This window comes from Mus musculus, chromosome 4 (genome assembly GCF_000001635.26).
Source record: "Mus musculus strain C57BL/6J chromosome 4, GRCm38.p6 C57BL/6J".
NCBI classification, from domain to species: Eukaryota; Metazoa; Chordata; class Mammalia; order Rodentia; family Muridae; genus Mus; species Mus musculus.
Window position 1 is genome coordinate 120547223 of NC_000070.6, and position 23794 is coordinate 120571016.

At 43.7% G+C, this 23794-nt stretch overlaps 1 protein-coding gene across 2 annotated transcripts in view; it reads right to left on the reverse strand.

Moving 5' to 3' along the window:
- Ctps (cytidine 5'-triphosphate synthase) overlaps positions 1–23054 on the reverse strand; it is a 30409-nt gene extending 7355 nt beyond the window's left edge. The window contains exons 1-12 of one of the 2 annotated variants that reach the window (NM_016748.2): positions 22929–23054; positions 20028–20205; positions 18047–18217; positions 15556–15656; positions 14176–14292; positions 11564–11647; positions 11057–11137; positions 6724–6875; positions 5658–5790; positions 2242–2330; positions 833–927; positions 84–146 (exon numbers count right to left, since the gene is read on the reverse strand). In NM_016748.2, the coding sequence (NP_058028.2) occupies positions 84–146; positions 833–927; positions 2242–2330; positions 5658–5790; positions 6724–6875; positions 11057–11137; positions 11564–11647; positions 14176–14292; positions 15556–15656; positions 18047–18217; positions 20028–20193 (1252 nt within the window). In that variant the 5' untranslated portion in view covers positions 20194–20205; positions 22929–23054. Of the gene's footprint in view, positions 1–83; positions 147–832; positions 928–2241; positions 2331–5657; positions 5791–6723; positions 6876–11056; positions 11138–11563; positions 11648–14175; positions 14293–15555; positions 15657–18046; positions 18218–20027; positions 20206–21853; positions 22238–22928 lie in introns of those variants that run through there. The other variant, NM_001355491.1, reaches the window with a different exon arrangement.
- Positions 23055–23794: the final 740 nt, after the last annotated feature.

Below are 23794 nucleotides of genomic sequence, written 5' to 3' on the forward strand. Positions count from 1 at the left end.
AGGCATCATGCACACAGCTCCCAACCACCAGCACACAATGGCTATCGGGCCCTCCAGGAATCAGTTGCTAAACATACACTTACCTTGCCATCCCAGCACATTTCTTGAAAATTCTACCACTGCTAGCTGCATTCCTAAGCACACACCTTCCAAGAAAGGAAAAAAAGTCACTCTCATATGAGAGGGCAATTCCCACATGTCCCAGCCTGTCAGTGTCTTGTACCCTAAGTGGAAATCACACAATGTAAGAAACACCCAAAGCTGTTGCCTGTACTAAATTAAAAACAGGACCTACACATTCATGAAAATTCAGGGTTCTGCAAAGCTACTCAGTTAAAGACTCTATACTCAGTACCTTAGAATCCAAGTCCCTAATCCTCTCTCACTAAGTTCTCATTTCCAAATTGATCAAGTTGAAAACTGCCTAAATCTGTGGCAACAGGAAGCATCCAAAATCACTTGGCCCAGTTATTGGCTGGTTTGCCAAATGAGAACACCAAGTCCAGTCTTACATGTACTGCAACAGTTACTTCCTACCTAAGAGTCCACTTTTGCAAAATTCCCTGTCATCTGCATGCAGCTCTTAAACTTTCCACACTGTGAATCAGTAGGTAAAGGTGCTTGCCACCAAGCCTGATGACCTAAGTTCAATTCCTGAGACACCAATGATAGGAGAGGACAGACCTTGGCAAGTTGTCCTCTAACCTCTGCATGTATGTCATGGCACGGGCCTATGCACACATACATAAATAAATGTAATTGAATTTCCCCCAGAAAATTCCTTTCCACTCATTCTTCTTTGTCAGCATGAAGAGAGCACAAAAAGGCTTACCCAAAAAAGGCTTCTTCTGTTTCCGAGCCCAAGCAATTGCTTGAATTTTTCCTTCTGTTCCCCGAACACCAAATCCTCCTGGAACCAGCACTCCACTGCAGAGAAAAGACCGCAGAGCAAATTCCCTTATCAGATAATCCAGCCCTCAGTCATGTCAAAGAAGTCACTGCCAAGACACTGAGGTCCTGAACTCACTTCCCGTCTAGCTCAGCCTGCACTGTCACGAAGACTGTGGATGCACTTTCTGTGCTTATAAATACAAGGAGCTTAATGCAAACAAGGACATGAGCACCATCACACCAACAGAGAATGGTCTATAACAACAATGTTGTTACTGCCCTTCCCCCAAATTCTTTATTCATATTTCTTTTTTGAGATGGGTCTTTCAGCATAGCCCAGGCGGGCTTCAAACTCACAATCCTCCTGCCTCAACTCCCTAAGTACCAGACTATGGGTGTGTTGGACATACAATCAGTTCACTTTTCTTCCCCCAATTCCAACACTCCTCTTAGATTCTGTGAGGGGAATTTCCTCAGCAGTGTGCCACACTGACCAAGCATCTAAGCAGAAACCCCGTTAGTTTTTACTATTTAAAAAAATAAACTAACTGGACATGGTAGCACACTCATTTAATCCCAGCACTTGGAAAGCAGAAGCAGGCAGATATCTAAATTTAAGACCAGACTACAGTTACGGGTCAGCCAGGGCTAAACAAAGAAACCATGTCTCAGAAAACAAAAAGAGGGCTGGCGAGATGGTTCAGTGGTTAAGAGCCCTGACTGCTCTTCCAGAGGGTCTGAGTTCAAATCCCAGCAACCACATGGTGACTCACAACCATCTGTAATGGGATCTGATGCCATTTTCTCGTGTGTCTGAAGACAGCTACAGTGTACTCACATACATAAAATAAAGAGAGAGAGAGAAAGAAAACAGTAGTAGTAGTAGTTGTAGTAATAGCAGCAGCTACCAAAACAATTTATGAGACTCAACTGATGGCAACTCATCAAATAACCAGGATGAAAAAAAATCTTTAAGCTACATGATAAGACTGCTCTTCCAGAGGTCTTGAGTTCAAATCCCAAAAACCAAATGGTGGCTCACAACCATCAGTAATAGGATCTGATGCCCTCTTCCGGTGTGTCTGAAAACAGCTAGTGTACTCACATACATGAAATAAATAAAATCTTTTTTAAAGAGAAAAAAAAGATATACATAGCAAGAATCAAAATAATGAAAATGTTTTCCTCTTATCCAACTATAATGGTGAGCTGCACTTTTTTTATAACTTATGCCATTTACTAGGCAGTCTAGTCATTAAAGACATTTTTACAGGCAATGACCTCCCTCAGCACTAGAAGCACAGGTCCAAGTTCATTGGCACGAGCACCATGACAGAGAAGGCTACTTACTGAGCACTGCAGAGCTTCTGCCATGCCTCATGGTAGCGCACAGGCTCTTCCTGCAGGGTACTTGGCTCCAGGTCTGTGGAATCGATGTACTAGTGCACCAAGGCAGGCAGAGAAACAGCAACTTATGAGTCCAACCATACTCTCAACTTTCAAGTAACATTATCAATGTTCCATCTCCCTTCATTTCAGTTTTAAAGTGACAACATAATTAAATTCTCCTTTCCAACTATTTAGCCTTTGATTTGGTTCTACACATTCCATTCAGAGTGTTTAGATCCTCTTACAAGTAAGCCACTGGAGGAGACAAAAATGACACTCTACCCAGGCCACCAGAACTCCAGTGGTTAGTTTGTCAGCTGGTTTTCATTTATTGGGGGTGGGGTGGGGGTGGGGACTTCGAGACAGGGTTTCTCTGTGTAGCCCTGGCTGTCCTGGAACTCACTCTGTAGACCAGGCTGGCCTCGAACTCAGAAATCCGCCTGCCACTGCCTCCCGAGTGCTGGGATTAAAGGTATGTGCCACCACTGCCTGGCTCTTTTTTTTTTTCTCCCTTTTTCTATCTGCTTCAAAACATGACTTATGAACAGTAAGATATAAACATGTTAGAGAGGCTGGAGAGATGGCTCAGCAGTTAAGAGCACTGACTACTCTTCCATAGGACCTGAGTTCAAATCCCAGCAACCACATGGTGGCTCACAACCATCTGTAATGAGATCTGATGCCCTCTTCTGGTGTGTCTGAGGATAACTGCAGTGCACTCATACATTATAAACAAACAAACAAACAAACAAACAAACAAACGAGGCTGTAGGTGCCCGTGGAGCACTTCCATGCTCGACGTGATTGATGGGAGAAAGCAGAGCCCATTGTGGGCAGTGCTACCCCAGGGCTCATGATCCTGGGTTCTGTGGGGTAACGCAGGATGAGCAAGCCAGTAACAGCACCCCTCCATAACCTCTGCATCAACTGCTACCTCCAGGGGCCTGCCCTACTTGAGTTCCTGTCATGGCTTCCTTTGATGATGAACTGTGCTGTGGCAGTTTGAGCTGAATGAACCTTTCATTCCCAAGTTGCTTTGGTCATGGCGTCATCACAGCAATAATGATCCTGACTTAGGACATATCTACCACATGAAGACAGAATGCACCCCACCAGTCAAAGACATAATACCAAAAGGCCTTTTCAGCCTAGGGACAGCTGTTCCTGGCTTCTCAATTCTAGACAACCACAGGGCTGATTCTGCCACCACACACTGGACTTGCCTCTTCTACATACAACTCCATGTCTATTCTAGAACATGCCATCTGTAATGGGATCTGATGGCATGTAAATGGAACCATGCAGCTATCTATAGTGTTGAGCCCGGCTTCTTTTGTTCAGGCTGTCTGATATCCATCCATGCTGCTGCACTATGAGATGTTTGCTTCTCTGTATTGCTGAATCAATTTCAACTTCATAAACTCATCACACTCTACACACTGACTGATAGAGACATTTAGGTTGTTTCCAAACTTGAGGTGGGTATGCCTGTATCCACTTGTATAATAAAATCTTTTTGTGTTGTTTTAGGTTTGAGTTTTTTGTTCTGTTGTTTTTTAAACAAGGTCTCATATAGCCCACTTGCCTTATGTAGCTGGGAATGACCCTGAACTTCTGATCCGTCCTCTATCTCCCAAGTGCTGAAATGGCAGGCACAGCACCATGCCCAGTTTTATGTGGTGCTGGAAAATGAACTCAGTCAACTGAGCTACCTCCTCAGCCCAAAACATTTTCATTTCTCTTGAATAAATACCTGTGTGCCACTCTGCTTTTATATAAAACTGTCACCTCTAAAGCAGTGCACCTTTACCATGCCTTCCTGGAAGCAAAGCACGAGGTCCCCTGTCCTCTCAGCCACCTTATAGGTATGTGCCGCCAGCTCATTTGAATTCACTGGCAATTATTTCTGTGAAAACCAAGTGCCAAGCATGTCCTCACAAGCATCTTATTTTACAATTTCCTTCCTTCCCTGTCCCTTTCCTTTTTGAGGCAGGTCGCATATTTTCACATATATTCAAAGCTGGATTCAAACTCAAATTGAAGTATGGCGTATCATTTATAATACAGATAGCATAATTATTTATAATAAGATATGAGCATTTTAGCAGTATTTGATTCTAATGCAATGAAGTTAAAGATGACCTTGAAGTTCTGATCCTACCTTTCTCAATTGTTTGACCTAAAAACTACTCAAATTATATCTGGTTTATTTCTTGTAGCATTCTCTCTTAAAGTCTTTCGACTATTTTGAAAATAATGTTCTTTCTGCTACTGTTCCTAATCTCCCCTGTCTAATTGTTATTTCCCAAACCTCAGGGTAAAATCTATGCTGACCCAGTTCATGTCCTCACCACTACCTACAGACCCTCCCCATACTGAAGTCCCAAATAGTCTTCATCCCCAAGCCCCTGACAGTCTTCCTTCCCGGTGCCGTCCCAACCCTTTTCAGCCTCAAGGCAGCTGAACCTCTTTCCTAGGTGTTCTATGTCTGAGAACCTCAGTATCCCTAAAAAGTCAGGACTTTTTATTCTTTATTCTTCTCTCAGCTTCCACCACTGAACATATGGTAGCCACAAGCTAACCTCAAATAGTTAAAATAAATTAATTATGAAAAGAACTAGCGACCTCCCTGCCCCCCAAAAGGAGTCAAGGTAAGTAAACTGGGCTCTTCCATTTCTTAACCCATATACCACGCTATAGGAACCTATGTGCCAGCACACTCAATTATTATAGAACTGTGTGGAGAAGCAGGCAGGAAACCTTAACACCAACTGTGGGCGCAGCTTCATGAGCTCCCCTTTTAAAGGAAACTGAGGCCTGAAGTTAAGCTATCCAAGGTCACAGAGCACTTGGGCGCCAAAGCCAGCATCAGAGGCCTGTAGTCTTGTGTCCTTAACCATGATATTTGCTAGAAGCCTGTACTGACATCTCATCAGAGCAGCTACTGGGAAAGGGATCTTAGGCAGTGCCCTCAGCTGTGCATGGTAGCTATGTCCACCAGGCCCTCCCATTCCATACGGACTGACAGTCAGACCCAAACACTAAGGCCTTTTCATTATTTCTGAAAGATATTCTAGTGTCTTCTTGGAGCCAACAGCCAATATAAATCTTTCTTATCCCTAAAAGTGAATGCAGAGCTCCAAAAGCCACAAAGCAGGTAAGCTTGAGTCTTTGACCAATCCCAACAACCTAGCTTAATCCCTAAAACTGACATTGTGGAAGAAAAGAAGTGACTTCTACAAACTGTCTTCTCCATATGTATACCATGGTACACAAACACCGACCCACATACACCCAAAACACCTCTTAAATGCTTAAAGCACATAAACACACTGTCTGCATTTCCTCCTTGGTTATACCCACCCCCACGTCCTTACCTTGATCTCCAGCTTGTGGTTAATGGCCAATGCAGAGTGCTCTAGCGCTTTAATGACAGAGGCGTACGAGTCTGAGAATTTGGTGTATTTGCCCACAAGAGCGATCGAGCAGGTCTCCAGCAAGCGGTCATACCTAGCAAATAAAAACCAAGACAGTTACGTGTAATGTCCATGCCATCAGGAGACTAAAATGACATGAAACAGGAAACATGCCTGGGAAGACGAGAACCAGAGATGATCACCTCAGTCTGTGCACAGGACAATAAAAATGACCCTCAGATCAACTGGGCAGGCTTTGCAAAGGAAGTGGGACTAGAGCTAATGAGGCTGCTCAGTGGTTAAAAGCACTTGCCATACAAGTGTGAAGATCTGAGCTCTATCCTCAGAACCCATGGAAAGGGAAAAGAAAAAAGCAGATCCCCACAAGTTGTCCTCTGACCTCCACAGACACACTGTGGCACGCACACATTCAAGCACACAAACATAACCAAAATAAATAAATGTCATTTAAAAAAAAAAAAGGCTATGGGGGGGGAGTGTGTGTGTAAAAAAAAAAACCCTAAACAAACACCACCACCACAGTGATGTCCCAACTACAGTTAGGTTCACCCTGCTCTACACCATGACACAATCTCAGAGCTTTAGGGTAAGGTGGCAGCAGCCCACACCTGTTGAGCCCTTTTCTATAGAGTGAATGGAATGTTCCTAAACTCCGCTTAGATAACAGAAACACAACAGGAGCACTGCAGCTAATGCCAGCATTCATAGGGGCTCTGGGAATATGTGTATCCCTCTGCCCCTGGGCTGCTAGTGGTGCTGTTGAGCTGCTGAGAGATAATATTTTAATCTGAACTCTCTGCCTTGAGGCCTGGGAAGAGGCCCCGCCTGGCCAGGCCTCCTCCTCTGTGCTGTGACCACATGCTGACATAAAATCCTTGTTAGCTTTCTGACCTCTCCTCCTACCAAGCACCTTTTCTATTAGGAGTGCTAATTTATTATTACAGCATGGTGGAACCCCTGCAAAAGATGAATTCATGTGCGCCCAATTGCATGTGAGGAGGCAAACCTGTCTGCCATCTCTTTCCATTTCATCAGCATCTTTCGTGACTGTCTCTCAATAGGAAGGTCAAGTCTCCGAAGAAAGTAGTCTACAACCCCTTGCTCTTCTAACAACAAGGGTACCCGGTAGATGGATGAAACATCATGAACACAGATCACCTGTCATTTAAAAAAAAAAAAAAAGTGATTTAATAGGTGCTTAAATAAAGCAAGTAACTTTGGTTATATCTATATGACCTTGGGGGTGGAGTGACACTTTAATTTGGAACAAAAAAGGTAATTTTCTAGAAAAAGATAAACTTCTGAAACTGATTCAAGAATAGAAAATAATTAGTGGCTAGGCCATTATGAATATGAATGCAAAAATCCTTATAAGAGAGCCAGATGGGATGGTACATGCCTGTAATTCCTGCACCCAGGAGTCTAGACTTAGGCTATCTCATAATACAAAAATGAAAGTATACCCACAGAGGACCTGTTCCTGAATCCACAAACAGATCAGTGGTTCTCAAACTCATCTGTACAGAAGAACCTCTGAGGGGGTTTGTAAGAATCCTAAGCCTATGTACCCACAACCAATCAGATCATGGTCTCTGAAGGCAGAGGCTCCCCACTTATTGCAATGTGCAGTCAAATTTGAAATCTACCACATTGGACCATTTTAAAATGGAATTTGGCAACTCTCCCGTTAGGAGACATACAGTACATGAAAAAAGAAGGTTCACACAGTAGGTAAAGGAAGTGGGAAACAAATTTTTAAAAAGGGGGTGGGAGTATAAATTCAAGCTAGGCAGTGGTCACACACACCTTTAATCTCAATACTTGGAAAACAGATGCAGGAGGATCTTTGTGAATTCAATGGCAGCCTGATCTACAGAGTGAGATACAGGATAGCCAGGGCTACACAGAAACCCTATCTCAAAAAGCATAAATAAATTTTAAAATAAATAAATAAATGCTATTAAAATTCAGGATATAAACTTATGGAAATACTATCTTTAAAAACAGTCTATCTTTCTGTACAATGAGTATTTGCTAGTAATAAGAGTAACAATGAAACGTGCCACACAGTGTATTAAAAAGGATCATCTCTGTGGGCACAAACAATTACAAGTCAGAAAACTACAATTCAGAACATGTTCATAATAAAAATTCTAGGTAAATTATGATTAGGGAAATTCTGAAAATGGAAAACAGCCTCAGCCTGACACTTGCTACCTGCTTACTGTCAAGTCTAGGGAACTAAAAACAAGAAGATGGCCCCAGTCACTATTCAGGTACCAAGATGTCACCCATTGAAAAACCAAAAACAACTACCTAAGTGTGTCACTACTGCCTGTGTGTGCCCATAAAAGACAAGAATTTACAGTTATCTGTGTCTAACTGAATGTTTGTAGGATGCTAGACCATGAATCAAAAGAAATCAGTACAGTGCCTCATGTGTGGGCCATTCCAAATCAAGAATACAATTTTTAAAAATATCATCCACTATAGTTAACAAAACCTATGAAGTCTATATATATAAATCTAAAGTTTATAAAACAACTCTCATATACAATGCAAAAGAATACTTATCACAAGATGGCCCTTTCAACAAACAGAGCTGCATACCTGGAAATACACACACAAAAAAATGACTTTTTACTCCTTATCAAACACAGACACCAACTCAAGATGTGTCTGGTATAAATCTTCATTATTGTGATTAAGCAAACTTCCCAAATAGCCAGAAAGTAGCACAACCCACAAAAGAAATAATTGAGCATTTAAAAGCTTTTGTGGGACACCAAGAGCTTAAAAAAGCAAACTAGAGGCTGAGAAAACATTGCACATCACATACCTGACAAAAAGATCACATTCAAACTAACCTCTTAAAACGTGACAAAAAAATCCAATGTTTAAGACAGGCAAAAGATCTGAGATTCAAATCTGTCCTAACTAAGGGGGTGCTCACCTCTGAAAAATCAGAAGAGTTTTTACAGCTTTGGGTTTTTGGGGGTTTTTTCCCTACATTTTCTGGTTTTGTTTGTTTTGTTTTGGGTGTTCTAGGACTAGCTTTGTAGACCAAGTTGGCATCAAATTCCACCTGTCTCTGCCTCCCAAATGCTGGGATTAAAGGCACATGCCACCACATCCAGAGAATTAATTCTTCTGAAAGTCAATTCTGCTAAAGAAAGGAATCTCCCCTCTCTTCACTTATAAAGACCCAAATACCTGAAATAAAATAATAAAGGGTCACTGTGAAAAAGTGAAAATCATTCTATGCTCAGTGGTTTGAGTATAAAACAGAACCTAAGAAGGAGCCGCTGGCATAGGCGTCTCAGCCCTGGATGCCTTTATCCCAAGGCCTGATTCCTCATGGAAGAAGTCTTCTGTAAAGGTCAAGGAACTTTCCCCTTGCTCCATGTATGCCATGAACTGCCCTGTTTACCAATGTCCTTCAAGTTTCACTAGTGGACGGCTCTCATTTTAAGGCCTCTGCTTTGCTGTTTTCACCAGGTTAGCTGGGCTTGCCTGCTGTCTCCTGACCCTCAGTCATGGAGCAGTAAAACAAACTCTACATACTCTCATCTGGAAATGCCTTGCCTGCACATTCTGATCTCCTTCAGGCTATCCTTTTTTGTTTTGTTTTGTTTTTTTCAAGACAGGGTTTCTCTGTGTAGCTTTGGCTGTCCTGGAATTCACTTTGTAGACCAGGCTGGCCTCGAACTCAGAAATCCGTCTGCCTCTGCCTCCCAAGTGCTAGGATTAAAGGTGTGTGCTACCACGCCCGGCCCCTTCAGACTATTCTTAGTGCTATGGCTTCCACATGGTTTGGAGCCTTTCAAGTGCCCATGTGGCTGGAGAGTCAAGCCCAAGCAAGCATAACTGGAAGGTGCTGGGGAACTCTTAAGACCAGGCGTAGGAGGTCCTTGAGATGCTGGGAATTCTGCCCTTGGAAGGAATTACGACACTCTTCCTATAACCCTTGAGTTCCCATAAGGAATCTGGCCTCTCAAGCTCTCTGCAGCTGGAATAGAAAGGTGATCTTTCAAACTCCTGCACTCTACCTGCAGCCACCACAGGTCCTTCCCAGAGTCTGCACTATGCTGTTTAGACTTCAGTTTCTAAACTATAATAAACCTTTCTTTATTCTTTAGTTGCCTCCGGTATTTTGATGTTAAGAATGACTGGTTGGGGCTAAAGAGAGGGTTCAGCTGTTAAGAACACTGGCTGTTCACCTAGAGCACCTCTGTTCAAGTCCCAGTAGCCACAAGATAGCTTGCAACCATCTGCAACTCGAATTCCAGATCCAGTGCCCTCTCTAACCTCTACAAGTACCAGGCATGCATACTGTGCATGGTAACAAAACACTCAAACACATAAAATAAATTAAAAAAAAAAAAAAAAAAAAAAAAAGATTGGGCGTGGTAGCACACGCCTTTAATCCCAGCACTTGGGAGGCAGAGGCAGGCAGATTTCTGAGTTCAAGGCCAGCCTGGTCTACAAAGTGAGTTCCAGGACAGCCAGGGCTACACAGAGAAACCCTGTCTCAAAAAAACCAAAAAAAAAAAAAAAAAAAAAAAAAAAAAGAACCAAGGAGAAACAGGAGACAGTTTAACTTGGGAGCCACATTTGGTTTGGGGTTATGTACCCCTCCTTTAATAATGTACTTAGCAACCACATTCCTTCACTTGTGCATATTATACATATACACCCATCTTCAAACAATTCACCTAGCAGCCTCAGATTCCCTCAACTTCCAACCTGCACCAAGCTACATGTACTACCATCTCTGAACAACAGTGTAAATTTCCCTGCCAGTTTGTAGTCAAGGAAACTCCCAACATATCTGGGTATGAAAACTAGAAGGGTTAATCTGGTCTGAACTGGCTTGGGTATACAGGCTTAAGTAAGGCAAAACTACATTCTCTAGCAATCTTTTTTTAAGAGATCACCTATTTACCATGTATCACTGTGTAAATGGATTTGCACCAGAAGCACAAAAGCAAAGCAATGGCTAGGTTGGGGGCATACACCTGTAATCTCAGCACTTGGGAGACTAAGATTAGATAAGCATAAAGTCAAGGCTAGAATGAACCAAAAGTAAAAATACAGGCCTGAGATAGCTCAATGGCAGGAGAACTTGATGAGCATGCACAAGGAGTAAGGTGAAACCCTAGAGACATTCATGCCAAACAGCACAAAGAACAAGGGATGGGAGAAGAGAGGAAAAGTGTTAAGAACTAGGGGACAGTTTTCTGTCTCTTACCAAAGACATAACAAGTCTGGAGAAGTAGAGTGGTCCTGGCTTTAGGCAAGAAGTAAAAAGCCATTTCCAGAGCTGAAATTTTACTTACTTGTTCAGGTTCCACATGGCAAAACATTGATATTTTCTCTTTCACAGATGTGTCAAGAGGATTTGAGCACCTGCACACCACCTAGCAATTAAGAAAACAAGAGACTCTGAGCAGAAAGAAGGGTCAAAGTAGGGCTTTTTCACAACTGGAATTAAAATAGAGATGAAAATGTCAGCTCTAAACACAGTGCACATGATCCACAAACACACCACTATCTTTCTTTTTTTCCTCCAAACTCCTACATCCCAAGGAGAGTATGACAGACAGCAAAGGAGAAATGAGTGAACTAGAAGAGCTAACTGACAGGTTTTCCTCCTTAATGTTCTTGGGAGGAATGGAGGGCAGCAAGAAGCAAGACCCAGGAAGTCCACACAAACTCCAGCCCCACCCGATGCACATTTTCTCCACCATCAAACACATGCTGACAAACGTCCATCCTGCCATGCAGGCCAGAGTTTAATTAGAATTGGGAGACGACACCAAAACCAGGGACTTAGGAAATCTTACTAAGTCTGGAGAAAGCCCGAGTCCTCTAAGTTCCCGAACACTGTTCTGGGTGGGTTTTGTCTTCTGTTCCCCTGTTGAACTTGGCTGTTTTACAAAAGGGAAAAAAACAGTGGTTCATTTCTCTAGGAAAAATTCCTAGCATGACTTTTCTTTAAACTGCTGAATAATTCAGTTGTACACTTCAGCCTAGATTTCTATTGAAGTCACACATGCATGTTTTAGAGTCTATTGGTTCTATGGGGTTCAGCTTAACAGACAGTACTACTTGGCCCTGTCCTCCCACTCTCCAAACCCTCCAAATAATGTCTCTGCTTATATCTATATTTTGGGCACAACTGAACCAGGGCTCTGCCCATACTCAGGACAAGGGTTGCCATTGAGCTAAACCCCATGTTAACTCAAGTCTTCTGCTGCGTTTCACTGCTACTTTTCAGCTCCTGTCTAAGGCATGCTCTGTGGAGCTCTCTCTGTCCTGTACCATGACACCATCCTCTTCAGCTGTGTACACTTTTGAGTATGTAAAGAACTGTTCAGGTAAGTCATGTGCCATATCTCTGTCTATATTAAAGTGTCTTTATTCTCTTCCCACACTTAAGACAAATCTGCTAGGTTTACAGTTCTCAGAAAGGACCTTCCCTTAGAACTTGTGCCTTAGGGGTCACCTAAGACCATCAGAAAACAAATATTTACAATGCAATTCCTAACAGTAACAAAACTAGTTAGAAAGTAACAAAATAATTTTATTGGGGTTACTACAACATGAGGAACTGAATTAAAGGGTTGCAGCATTAGAAAGGTTAAAAACCACTACCTCACTACTAAAGCCTTTCTGCTGTCTTCTAATTTTGCCATACTGTCATCTGATCTTTTTTTTCCTTAGAGCCTTTGAGGCCTTCTGCTCCATTATTCTGTACTCTCCTAGCTAATAACCTTAGTGCTGGCCATTTTACCCCCAATATATAGTAAGCACTCAATAGGCTTTTTCAATCTGTATCTTGAAGTTTCCTTGTTCAGAGCAGAGGTCAGAAAACTCTGAAAAGAGTTTTAATAGTATTTTAGGTTTGAGCCTTGCATCGTGGCTCGTGTACATTATCTAACACTTAGGATGCCAAAAGTTCAAGGCCAACAGCCTAGACTACACAGTGAGGCCAGGCTGCTCTGAGGTACATTATGACACAGTGTCTATCTCAAAACCCACTACTATTTTTTTGAGTTTTGTGAATCATATGGCTTTTCATATATATTCAACTCTGTTGTTTCAGGATAAAGCAGCCAAGATGACACATTCACAAAGGAATATGGTTCTATTACCATAGCCAATCAGTAACTCTTGGTCCCCAGCCACAACGTGATAACCTGCTTCAGGCTACACTTCTCTCTTCATTTCTTTGTTGTAAATTTTCAGGATATCCTTTTATATTTAACACATCTGAACCAATCTTCTAATGTTCTTACCTCTTCTCTCCTATTTTGTCTCTGCCCTTCTTTCAATCTCCCTCCTTCATACTTTCATCTTTGTTTACCCAACTTCAATTCTTGCCTATCTCATGTTCTTCTCTTACTTTATCTAGCTCCTGCCCAGCACATGCAGTCACTGGCTGCTGATTCTTAAGCAAACTACAAGTTCCCTATAAGTGACAGGCTGGTGACTGGGGAGCCTTAGGGTAAGTGTCTTCTCCTAGGCTAGTCATATATAGGTCTCAGATTTCCCATGTGGAGGGGCCCACTCTGGCTCTGAAGACTCTGTAAACCAGCAGGTAGAAGACAGCAAGGCATCTCAGCAACCCGGCATATTTATGGTCAGCATCACTGCTCTCAACTGTCCATAGTGTCTGCCTGTCAGGAAACCCTTCCCAGGGCTATCTTATGGCAAGAAAGAAACACAGATGCTGGAATGAGCACATAAGCAAATTAGTAAGTAGTTCACCTCTTCTAAAGCAACAGTTACGGTGAGCCCTAATTCGTATCTACTCCCAGAAGAGCCTGACAGCCTCCCAGTGCCCATCCCGAGACTCTGGAGAGTCCACGGGAAAGGGGTGACTTCTCAACATCTGCTGCTGCAAGGCTGCTCCTTCAGCAGCTTTGTGAATTCCTTACTTCTATTACCACCAGTTCTCCACGCCATCTATCTTTTTTAAATTTCTGTCTTCAAAAATTATTTTACTTTGACAGATAGTAAAGATAAGCATACAAGTTTAATCTACCATCTTTAATTTCAACTGTCCTGTTTCATTTTTTAAATGTTTTCCATTTAATCTTTCATATCATAGACTGGCAAGAAGGCTCAGCAGGTATGAGCATGTGTGTCCTCCATCCACCAACACACACACCAAATAACTAAATATAAGAATGTGATTTTGCCGGGCAGTGGTGGCGCACGCCTTTAATCCCAGCACTTGGGAGGCAGAGGCAGGTGGATTTCTTGAGGCCAGCCTGGTCTACAAAGTGAGTTCCAGGACAGCCAAGGCTATACAGAGAAACCCTGTCGTGAAAAACAATACAAAACAAAACAAAAAGAAGAATGTGATTTTAATAGACTCACAGAAGTTCTTTATTTCCTATTTCCAGCACCTTCAGTGTTGAAAGCTATTAGAGCCAAACCACATGCTTACCTGAGGAACCAGACTGACATGGATATTACAAAAGTTTTCCCTCTTGACCTTGAACTGGAACTGGCGGAAGGCCTCAATGAAGGGCATGCTTTCAATGTCTCCCACTGTGCCACCAAGCTGAAAGGACACAGCATGTCAAAAGTTATCGTTGACTCTCTAACATGTGCTGTCTCTCAATTCAGTGCCCAGTTACAGTGTGACCACAAAAGCCTAGTAGCCCTTTAGAAGTCAGTCTTCAGACACTGCTTTATGCTCAAAGGTGATGCGGTTAGAATCTCTTGATAACCCCAAGAACATTGCAGATATTGCCACAGCATTTTAGGAAAATAGTCAGTTTTAAAGGTACCAGGAGCTAGGCACACCTTTAATCCTAGCACTTGAGAGGCTGAGGCAGACAGAATTCTGTTAGTTAGAAGCCAGTGTGGTCTACAGGGCTAGTTCTAGGACAGTCAAGGCTACATAGAAACCCTGTCTTGAACACCCACCCCACCCCCCCAAAAAAACCTGTACCAGGAACTAAACTGTAATTCTTAGGTACCTTTAATTCACTTGAGAGCCACAAAGGATAGACAGACAGAGTGAAACCTATATGTATCTCCTTAAGTATAAATTACTTAAAAACTACCAGTTATAACAAAACTGCTGGGACTTGTGAACTCCAGTCCTGGAATGAAGGGACAGTAGAACAGAAACAAAGCAAAGGACAGTAACAGGGTAAATAAATTCTGCCAGAGGCAAGCAAAGGGCTGCCAACATCAAGGGAGGGACAGAAATGTATCCTGCCACTACGAGTCACAAGTGTTAGATCATCCAGCACACACAGAAGGGAGCACCCGTGGGGACAGCATTGCTTCCCCTGAGCTCCATTCCACCTGCTGCTGCACACTGCATGGACAGGAATGGAAGGGTGGGATTTCATTGGGCATAGTCCTACTGGTGGTTAAGGAGAGGAATGACTGAACTAGTTCACAGAGACAAGAATCATACAAGCCGGGCAGTGGTGGCGCACGCCTTTAATCCCAGCACTTGGGAGGCAGAGGCAGAGGCAGAAAGATTTCTGAGTTCGAGGCCAGCCTGGTCTACAGAGTGAGTTCCAGGACAGCCAGGGCTACACAGAGAAACCCTGTCTCGAAAAACCAAAAAAGGGGGCTGGCGAGATGGCTCAGTGGTTAAGAGCACTGACTGCTCTTCCAAAGGTCCGGAGTTCAAATCCCAGCAACCACATGGTGGCTCACAATCATCCATAATGTAATCTGATGCCCTCTTCTGGAGTGTCTGAAGACAGCTACATATACTTACATATAATAAATAAATAAATCTTAAAAAAAAGAACAATGTAAAAACTAACATTATTTAAAAAAAAAAAAGAATCATACAAACCTCAATAACACACACTTGAGGTTCTAAGCCATCTTCGTCTACGGGTATTAATGCCTGTCTCATCACCCACTCTTGGATTGCATCAGTGATGTGAGGGACAACTGAGAAAGAGAAAAGAAACCTGTGACTTGCACTTGCTGGATACATTCACTGATAAAACAAACTGATGTACTTTTCTGCCTGGATGAACAAATAATGGGGTACCTTTTTGACTAAACAAGAAATATAATCATATAATCATTTTGAAGTACCTTTAAATGACTCAATAAATGTTTGGGCTCACACTTCCCTAGGCCTCCTTTCCAGACTGTTGCTGGAAGTCGGTGAAATGAAGCCAAGAGTGGCTCCCTACTCTCTTCTCTCTGCTGCTTCTCCCCCCACCCCAGACCCCCATGGTGACTTCCTTGGCCTCAGTCCTTGGGACTAGTGAATTCACCTGAGAGCAGCTTCCCAATAAGCCTGTCTTCAATACAGCCTTTTAAAAAATAAAATAAGAGTGGCTCCCTAAGGACCTCAGAACACCTACCTATGCAGTCTACTTTTCTGGCCACACATGGACACAAGACCATGTGACCATCCCTACTGCTCCTAGCTGAGGCTGCAGTGGGTACATCACACCTGAGTGGTTTTCCAGGAGCAAACAGTCTACCAGAACCCTGTGCCATTTGATTCCAGTTTACCAAAGTATAGACAATCTACAGCAAGAGACATAACAACAGAGCAGAGTATGAAAGCACAGCATCTAGGATGAAATCTCAGTTCACCATGAACTAGATGTGGCTCACTGATTTAATATAAGAATAAAAAGTTTCCTCTATTTTTCACCTTGGTGTCTCCATCTATCAAGTAGCAATAACTGCTATCTCTACTTGTGAGAATGTCTTTACAGCTGCACATCCAAGAATCAATAATAACCAACTACTATGGGACACTTTAGAATCACAGTTGCTGAACAAGAATGTAAGTCCCTAAAGTACAAAAGTGACTGTTGGGAATGATCTGGGGTTAGAAGCAGCGCTAATGAGCAGCCAAGTGATCTATAAACACTAATCAGTACTCAATGAAAGCATCACAAGATCCACCGAGTGACTGTTCTGTTGCTCCAGACTGTAGTGTCTCAGCCACAGCAGCCTCCCTCTAACCCTTGCCCAAAGATCCCAGTGGTCTGAGGCCTGTGTGCCTGTGCCTCCTCCTTCACTCTTAACTGGCTCCTAAGTTCAAGCTCTCTCCTGGAGCCCCAAGTCACCTGTCTGGAGTGGCTTTCCCAGTCACGCTTTCTGGCCCTACTCTTTACTTCCATCACACATGCTATCAACATCTCATGTGATTTGTTTTCTGCCTGTCCCATGGCCAACTAACATGAGGATAGTGACCTTCATCACATACACTGAGCTGGACCAGTAAGGGTCTGACCACAGTTGAGTATTCAGTAAACATTTCTTGATAATGAACAGAAAAACAAGCACACCAGAACCAGCAATTGTATGTCTGACATAACCTTAATTCACAATGTGAATTCTTAATTTCTTCCATGTGTCAGAAAGGTAGAACAGCATGCACACGCCTTTAATCCCACTCAGCACTTGGGAGGCAGAGGCAGGCAGATTGCTGAGTTCAAGGCCAGCGTGGTCTACAGAGTGAGTTCCGGGGACAGGCAGGGTATACAGAGAAACTCTGTCTTGGAAAAAAAAAAAAAAAAGGAAAGGTGGAACAACTGCACCATCCTTGATGTAGTCCCTTAACTCAAGCAGCAGCTCAAGCAGCAGAAGCCTTGGCCGCCTCCATTTTACAGAAAAGGTGTTCATAGGGCAGTAAGGAACAGAGTTAAGCCCCAAATTAACAAATAATTAAGCCTTGATCTGGCAAAGGCAGCCCCATGCCAGAACTAGGTGTCAGGCTGAACCTTAGCTCTCAGTGCAGCCAAGGCAAAAATCAAATGCAAATCTGTTCTTATAACTCAGAGGAAAGCAACGGCCCAAACTGGCATATTGTCATTCCACTAGACCAATGGTGTCCCAATGCCACCTTTTCAAATGAGAACACTTTTCCCAAATGACTACTTATAGGAAATCTCAGAACAGATGTCAGCTGTGCTGGTGAACGCTCAAGAGGGCCCCAAGAGCCTACTTCTCAGACTCCCACCAGCCCACAGGACACAGGAAACCAACATATGCAATGGAAGCTCATTTACTCCTCACTTACACAAGCCACGTGGCATTAGGCCCCAATCAAGCTGCCTTCACTGCTCAGCATGTAAAAGTAACAGCTCGCTGGACTCCAATCATGCCACTATGCTAGACTAACACTACCAATGCCATTACTACAACGGCTTTCTCACATTATTTTTTGAGTGAACAACCATATAATTCTGAATTTCCAGCTGAAAGGATATTTTGGTAATAATACCTTGACAAAATAGTGAAATCATATAAAAGTAAGTTTTTGAACTAAAAAGAACTTAAATTGGCCTTAAAGCTAAGCCCATTCTTACCCTGGACAGTCTTCCCTAAGTAATCCCCTTTGCGCTCCTTGTTAATGACGTACTGGTATATCTTCCCTGTGGTCAGATTATTGTCCTTGGTGAGACGGATATCAAGGAATCGCTCATAATTTCCCAAGTCAAGGTCAACTTCTCCACCATCATCCAGCACAAAGACTTCTCCTGCAGTGAAGAGTGAACATGTTCAAGGAAATGAAAAACACATTTGCCATGGCGCAATTTCAATCTTGAAATATAAACACTCAGAACAAAGTCTGTATAATCTGATTACAAAACAAGGACATCATTTCTAGAAAATTAAATATGTCATAAAAAGAAAAACTAGCAATTATTCTCCAAGAGATGAAGCTTTCAGCCTGAACTCACTCTCTCTCGGGAACAGTTAAACAGCATGGAACGGAGGGCAAGGCCAGCCATGAAGGCTGTGAGTGGAGAGACTTTAATATAGCATCTTGAGCAAAACACCTACTCGAGCAGAAAATGTCCAAGAATAGAAATGGGACACTTCGAAATCCCTAGACATATACACAAAAAGGTGGTATTGAATTTACAAGCCAGCCTGAGCTACACTTTAGTTCTCAGTAGTTACTCAACAGCCCAAGTTGCTCCATCCTTTGTTTAACATTTACTCTTTATAACTTACTGGTAGAAATGCTACCTAGTATGACTCACTGCTACACCAACACAGAGGACAAGCTCAGAAACAGGGAAGGGAACAGTCTTGTGTCACCTTCTAGAACAGGAACCCATCCACTGCTCAATAACTTTATATTAAAATCCCTCCAAAAGCAGTCTCTATTTATCTAGCTCTATCTATAGGGATAAAAAAAAAATACCTATCTAGAAATAGATATTGCTAGCATACACAATGCCCTAGGTTCAATCCCCTAGAAATGAGAGAATAGCAACAACAAAATCCCTTTAGTATATGGATCTTCTAATGCTACTTATTACTAATGGTAGTATATATCCTTACAGATTTTTACTTCAAAACCAGAAAACAAATGTATAGAATTTTAAAATTTGAAGGCATGGGGACTTAAAGAGTTCTATTGTTGCCGGGCCTAGTGGCCCACGCCTTTAATCCCAGCACTTGGGAGGCGGAGGCAGGCAGATTTCATTTCATTTCATTCATCACACCACAAATAAGAATTCAAGCCAGGCAGTGCACTCAGGAAGCAGAGACAGACAGATCTCTGTGAGATCATGGTCAGCTGGGTCTAAAGAGCTAGTTCTAGGGCAGCCAAGGCCACACAAAAGAAAGCCTATCTCTCTGGGTGTGGTGGCACACACAGCACTTGGGAGGCAGAGGTAGGTGGATTTCTGAGTTCGAGGCCAGCCTGGTCTACAGAGTGAGTTCCAGGACAGCCAGGGCTACACAGAAAAACCCTGTCTCAAAAAATCAAAAAGAAAAAGAAAAAATATTTCAATAACAAAGTAAAATGCTATCTTCCACCCTTCTTTATGGGTGCAACTTTCACTCACTTCAAAATATCCTCATTATGAATATTACTCAACTCCAGTAGGAAAACAAGAATCCCAAGCTTACCTACTCTTCAAGTCCAGCATCTACTTGTTGCTACAAAATGGTCCTGTTTGAAGGACACTTGTCATGACAAGGCCAAAACCCAGTCTCTTACAGCTTCTACTCACCCATGCAATTTCTACACATTGGGACACAAAGCAGCATATTCCATCTTCCCAAATGTTTCATTTTTCAAGGGAATAAAAACTTTTATTCAGCTGCCACCCCCCCCCCCCATATTTCACATGTATTATAGAAACTCTTGGGTAATCTATTAAGATAGCAGCTTCCTCTTAATCCAAGAGAGAAAAGCATTCGGTTGCACTAAGGATCATTCTAGAAGGCAGGAAATGGAAGTTATACAAGATGTATACCTCATGCCCCAAAGCTAGCATGTTCTCCCAGACACATTACTATTTAAAGGAGAAAAAAATGCAGTTTTCTTACCATGTTCATAAGGAGAGAATGTTCCTGCATCAATGTTAATATAGGGGTCAATCTTAATTGATGTTACATGTAAGCCACATGATTTAAGTATTGTGCCCACACTGCTGGCGATGACTCCTTTTCCAATTCCTGATATAACACCACCAGTAACTAGAATGTACTTCATTTTTCTTTTAACCTGCATGGAAATTTTACATATAAATACACACGTTTATATACATATATCTTACAAATATAACTTTGTAGTTTATTCAAGACTGTGATTGTTTTTTCCCCACCCGGGGTAAATATTGAGACACTTGCCTGGTATGGGAGGGTGGGGGAAATCACAATCTTGAATAAGCATTCAAATTCTCCTTGAAAATTTGCTATCACACAGAGAAAACAAAGTTCTGGAAGACTGACCAACAGAAAAGAACTGTTGAGCCTTTAAAAGAAGTCTTAAAAACCCTCTAGTTCCTTCAATTACATGCAGTTCTCATCTGTACTTTAAGTTGCTTCTTGGCAGCAATCTCTCACAGGTATGCCCTACAGAAATGATACAGGCTGCAGGAAATGGAACTTGTGAAATAACCCAGTCAGAAGCACACACTGAATAGGGAAGATAACATTAAACTCATAAACCCATAGGGTAATAATGTAGTGGCAGGGAGTAAAAGAAACATGTGAGACAAGTAGAGTGGATACAAGACCAGCAGAGTTAAATGTCAAGTGAAAACAGCATCAATACGCAATGACATAGTGACATGTCAAAAGATTTATCACCAGTCCCCAGCTTCAGAGGCCACCAATTGGTCAGCAAAGCCAAATGTGACCAAAAAGAGAAAATGCCGCCACCAAGCATCAAGAAATGCTTGCTTTAGCACAGAGAAGACACTTCCCCCCTCTAAAAACCCTGTGTGAAGCCAAATTAAAACAAAAATAAGCTAAGGAACAAAGAAAGGGGAATTCTGCAGGACGCATTTCCCAGCTCCACTCCTCCCAGGAACGAGAATGAACAAACTTGGCAAGGAAAGCATAATGCTTGAAATACCTTTCCCCTTACACAGTAAGGAATGTTATCCTGCTCTTTCTACCCTCTGCGCAGTCGTTTCAAAAGTGTACTTCTACAAAATACAACTGGGTTTCCCAGAAAGGTTTTGACAGGATAAGGTACTCCATGCCTGTAAAGAAAGGGGCACTTGGAAAGAGAAAGGAGGGTTGCCCCAAGTTCAAAGACACCTGATCTACATACATATGGAATTCCTATCTCAAAAGAGGGGAAGGTGACTTTATGGGCAGAAAAAAAAAAAAAATCAAAAGAAATGATGACTAGTCTTTAACCCAAGACCTTCAGGAGTGTTTAGTATGCTTATGCAGACTGTGAACCCCAAAAGGGTAGACAATATCCTTGAGAGAAAAACTGTATCACCTCATAATTATATGGTTCCTTCTTATTAATGCATTTATCAAACTTGGCTATATTTTAGTATTTTAGATAAGTCCAAACCTGGCATCCTGGCATTTCTTACTAAGACTACAGCCTAGACTCACTGAGTCAATTTCTGATGTTCCTACAGATTCCTCAGTTCAGAACAGGTTGTCACGGGATCACCTCATCTTGTCCCAACTTTATTCAGATCTCTCTGTGTGTATGTGCGTGTGTGTTTCTGAGAGAGAGAGAGATTGAGACTCAGACAGACAGACAGACAGACAGACAGACACTAAGATTCTGGCAGTCTCCCAGAGTGACTGGCAAAAAAATATTCCAAAAGCCACAAAGAGCCAGTTGGAGAGGACCCATTCCCTAACGTTTACAAACTACCTATTATGGGAGAGCTACTCACATGCTGGGGGTACCACAAACTTAAGTCAAATGTGGGTCCAACTTAAGTATCTCCGGGAGAGATGACCTGGACTGAGGGAGGATCCAGGAGCTCCTTTTGAAAACCTGCCTTGTAATGGGCCCGTAAGGCTGACTGACTGAAATGAGCTAGGAATCAGGCAAAGCATGAACAAGCAGGTGAGCCCACAGGATGCACCAAGAAAAAAAGATTAGGGCAAAGGGATGGCCAGGGGCCAGTCCATGGGCAAAGTTGAATGTCCACGCTGCACTTTTTTTTCTGAAGATGACAAGACACAAAAGGTTTTTCAAGTACAGGAGCTATAATATAGAGCAAGGGGCACCAGATAAATTCACGAATGAAAAATGTGAAAGCTTTTGTTAAAAAAAAAAAAAAATGAAGTTGGTGAAAATCAGGCTCAGGATCCACCGCAGATGTGCTGAAATCTAAATCTAGCCCCGAAGTGCCTGATGCCCGGGTTCGCACCGCCGTAAAAAGTGGGACGAGAACCACAGCAGCACCCACCCGCGTCACCCGGCTGCTGAGGATTTAAAATAATGAGTGTGGACGTAAGGCAGCCACGCTGACGTAGTGGCCTCAAGAACGCCAGCATCTTCGCGCTGGGCTGGAAAGAGAGACAGCAGCTGGGTAGCCTGGGCCGTGAGGCCCAGCGAACCTACAAGCCCCTTCCTCCCGCGCGCCGGGCAGCGCCGGGAGGAGCTCAAGGCCGCCAGTCGGGCCCCATCACAGGCTGGGGCTCTGGGAGACCCCTCCGCGGCGGCACACCGCGCTCTCTACCTCACCAAGCCCGGCTGCCCGCGTCGCCGGACTCGGCCCCTTTCCTTAGCCGGGCCACGCGGCCCGCGCGCGGGAGCCGGCAGCTCGCGTTCCGGGACTGCCCGCCCCACTCCCGTTAGAGATGCAGCCCATTGGGCAGAACGCCGGGCCAGCTCTCCCCTGATTGGTGAGAAGAGACGTTTATCGCCCCGGCGGCGTGGCCGTCCGCGCCGGGCTCTGTCGGCGCCACAGGCTCTTGCACCCGGGAGCCGTTCCACCGGGATCCCTGAAGTCTGCCTACCTGAGGCCGGCTTCGGAGTCTCGTGTCAGCCACAGCAAGGCCGGCGCGCGCGTGGTGAGCCTCGGGCAGCCAGTGCTCGGCCGGGCCGCATGCGCCAGCCGTCTTTCTGAGAGGCGGGCTCTAGGCGGTGCGCACGCAGAGGGCGGGGAGAGGCGGGCCCAGGGGAGGGTGGGGCTAGGGCGCGCATGCGCGGGACGTCTCGCCGCAGCTTGTTGAGTGGCTACTGCGGGTGGGTCTCGGGAGTTGTGGGTTCTGTGGGCTTCCTCGCCCGAGGTCTAGAGGATGCTGGTGACTCGCATCTAACCGGAACCCTGAGGGCCTTTGCCTGGTCCCGCAATAGCCGGTGGACACTCTCACCTCCCATCCGCCTTCCCTCAGGCTGCGGGCCAAATCATCTCGTGCTCTCGCCCCGCACCGCCGCCTTCTCCCGGTGCCTGCTTGTCTCCCTCTTAGGCCGGGCCGCTTGGCTTCACGTCCTAGCCAGCTGCCTTTCCACACAACGCACCCTGACGGTGCCTGCATTAGAACAACTGTCGCGAGCCTACTTCCATCCGGCACTAAATGTAGAGAGGCAAACGAGCCCACTTCTAACAAGTCATGGGGATTTTCACAGACGATTGGGACTTGGGGAGTTAGTGTACAGCGGGTTCTGAACACGTAGCAGAAACGTTTACTGGCAAGGAAGGGAGGGAGGAATAGAAAATGAGGCAGAAGAAAAAGTCTGTGTGCACATTCCAGGCGAGGTCCAGAAGAGCCTTGCAGAGTGAACAGTGCAGGCTGGAGAGGTTGGAAGGGCAGCTCTATGCAGAGCGTTGTAGGCAAAAGATTTACAGCACCCAAGGTGATGATTTTGTCTTTTGAATACT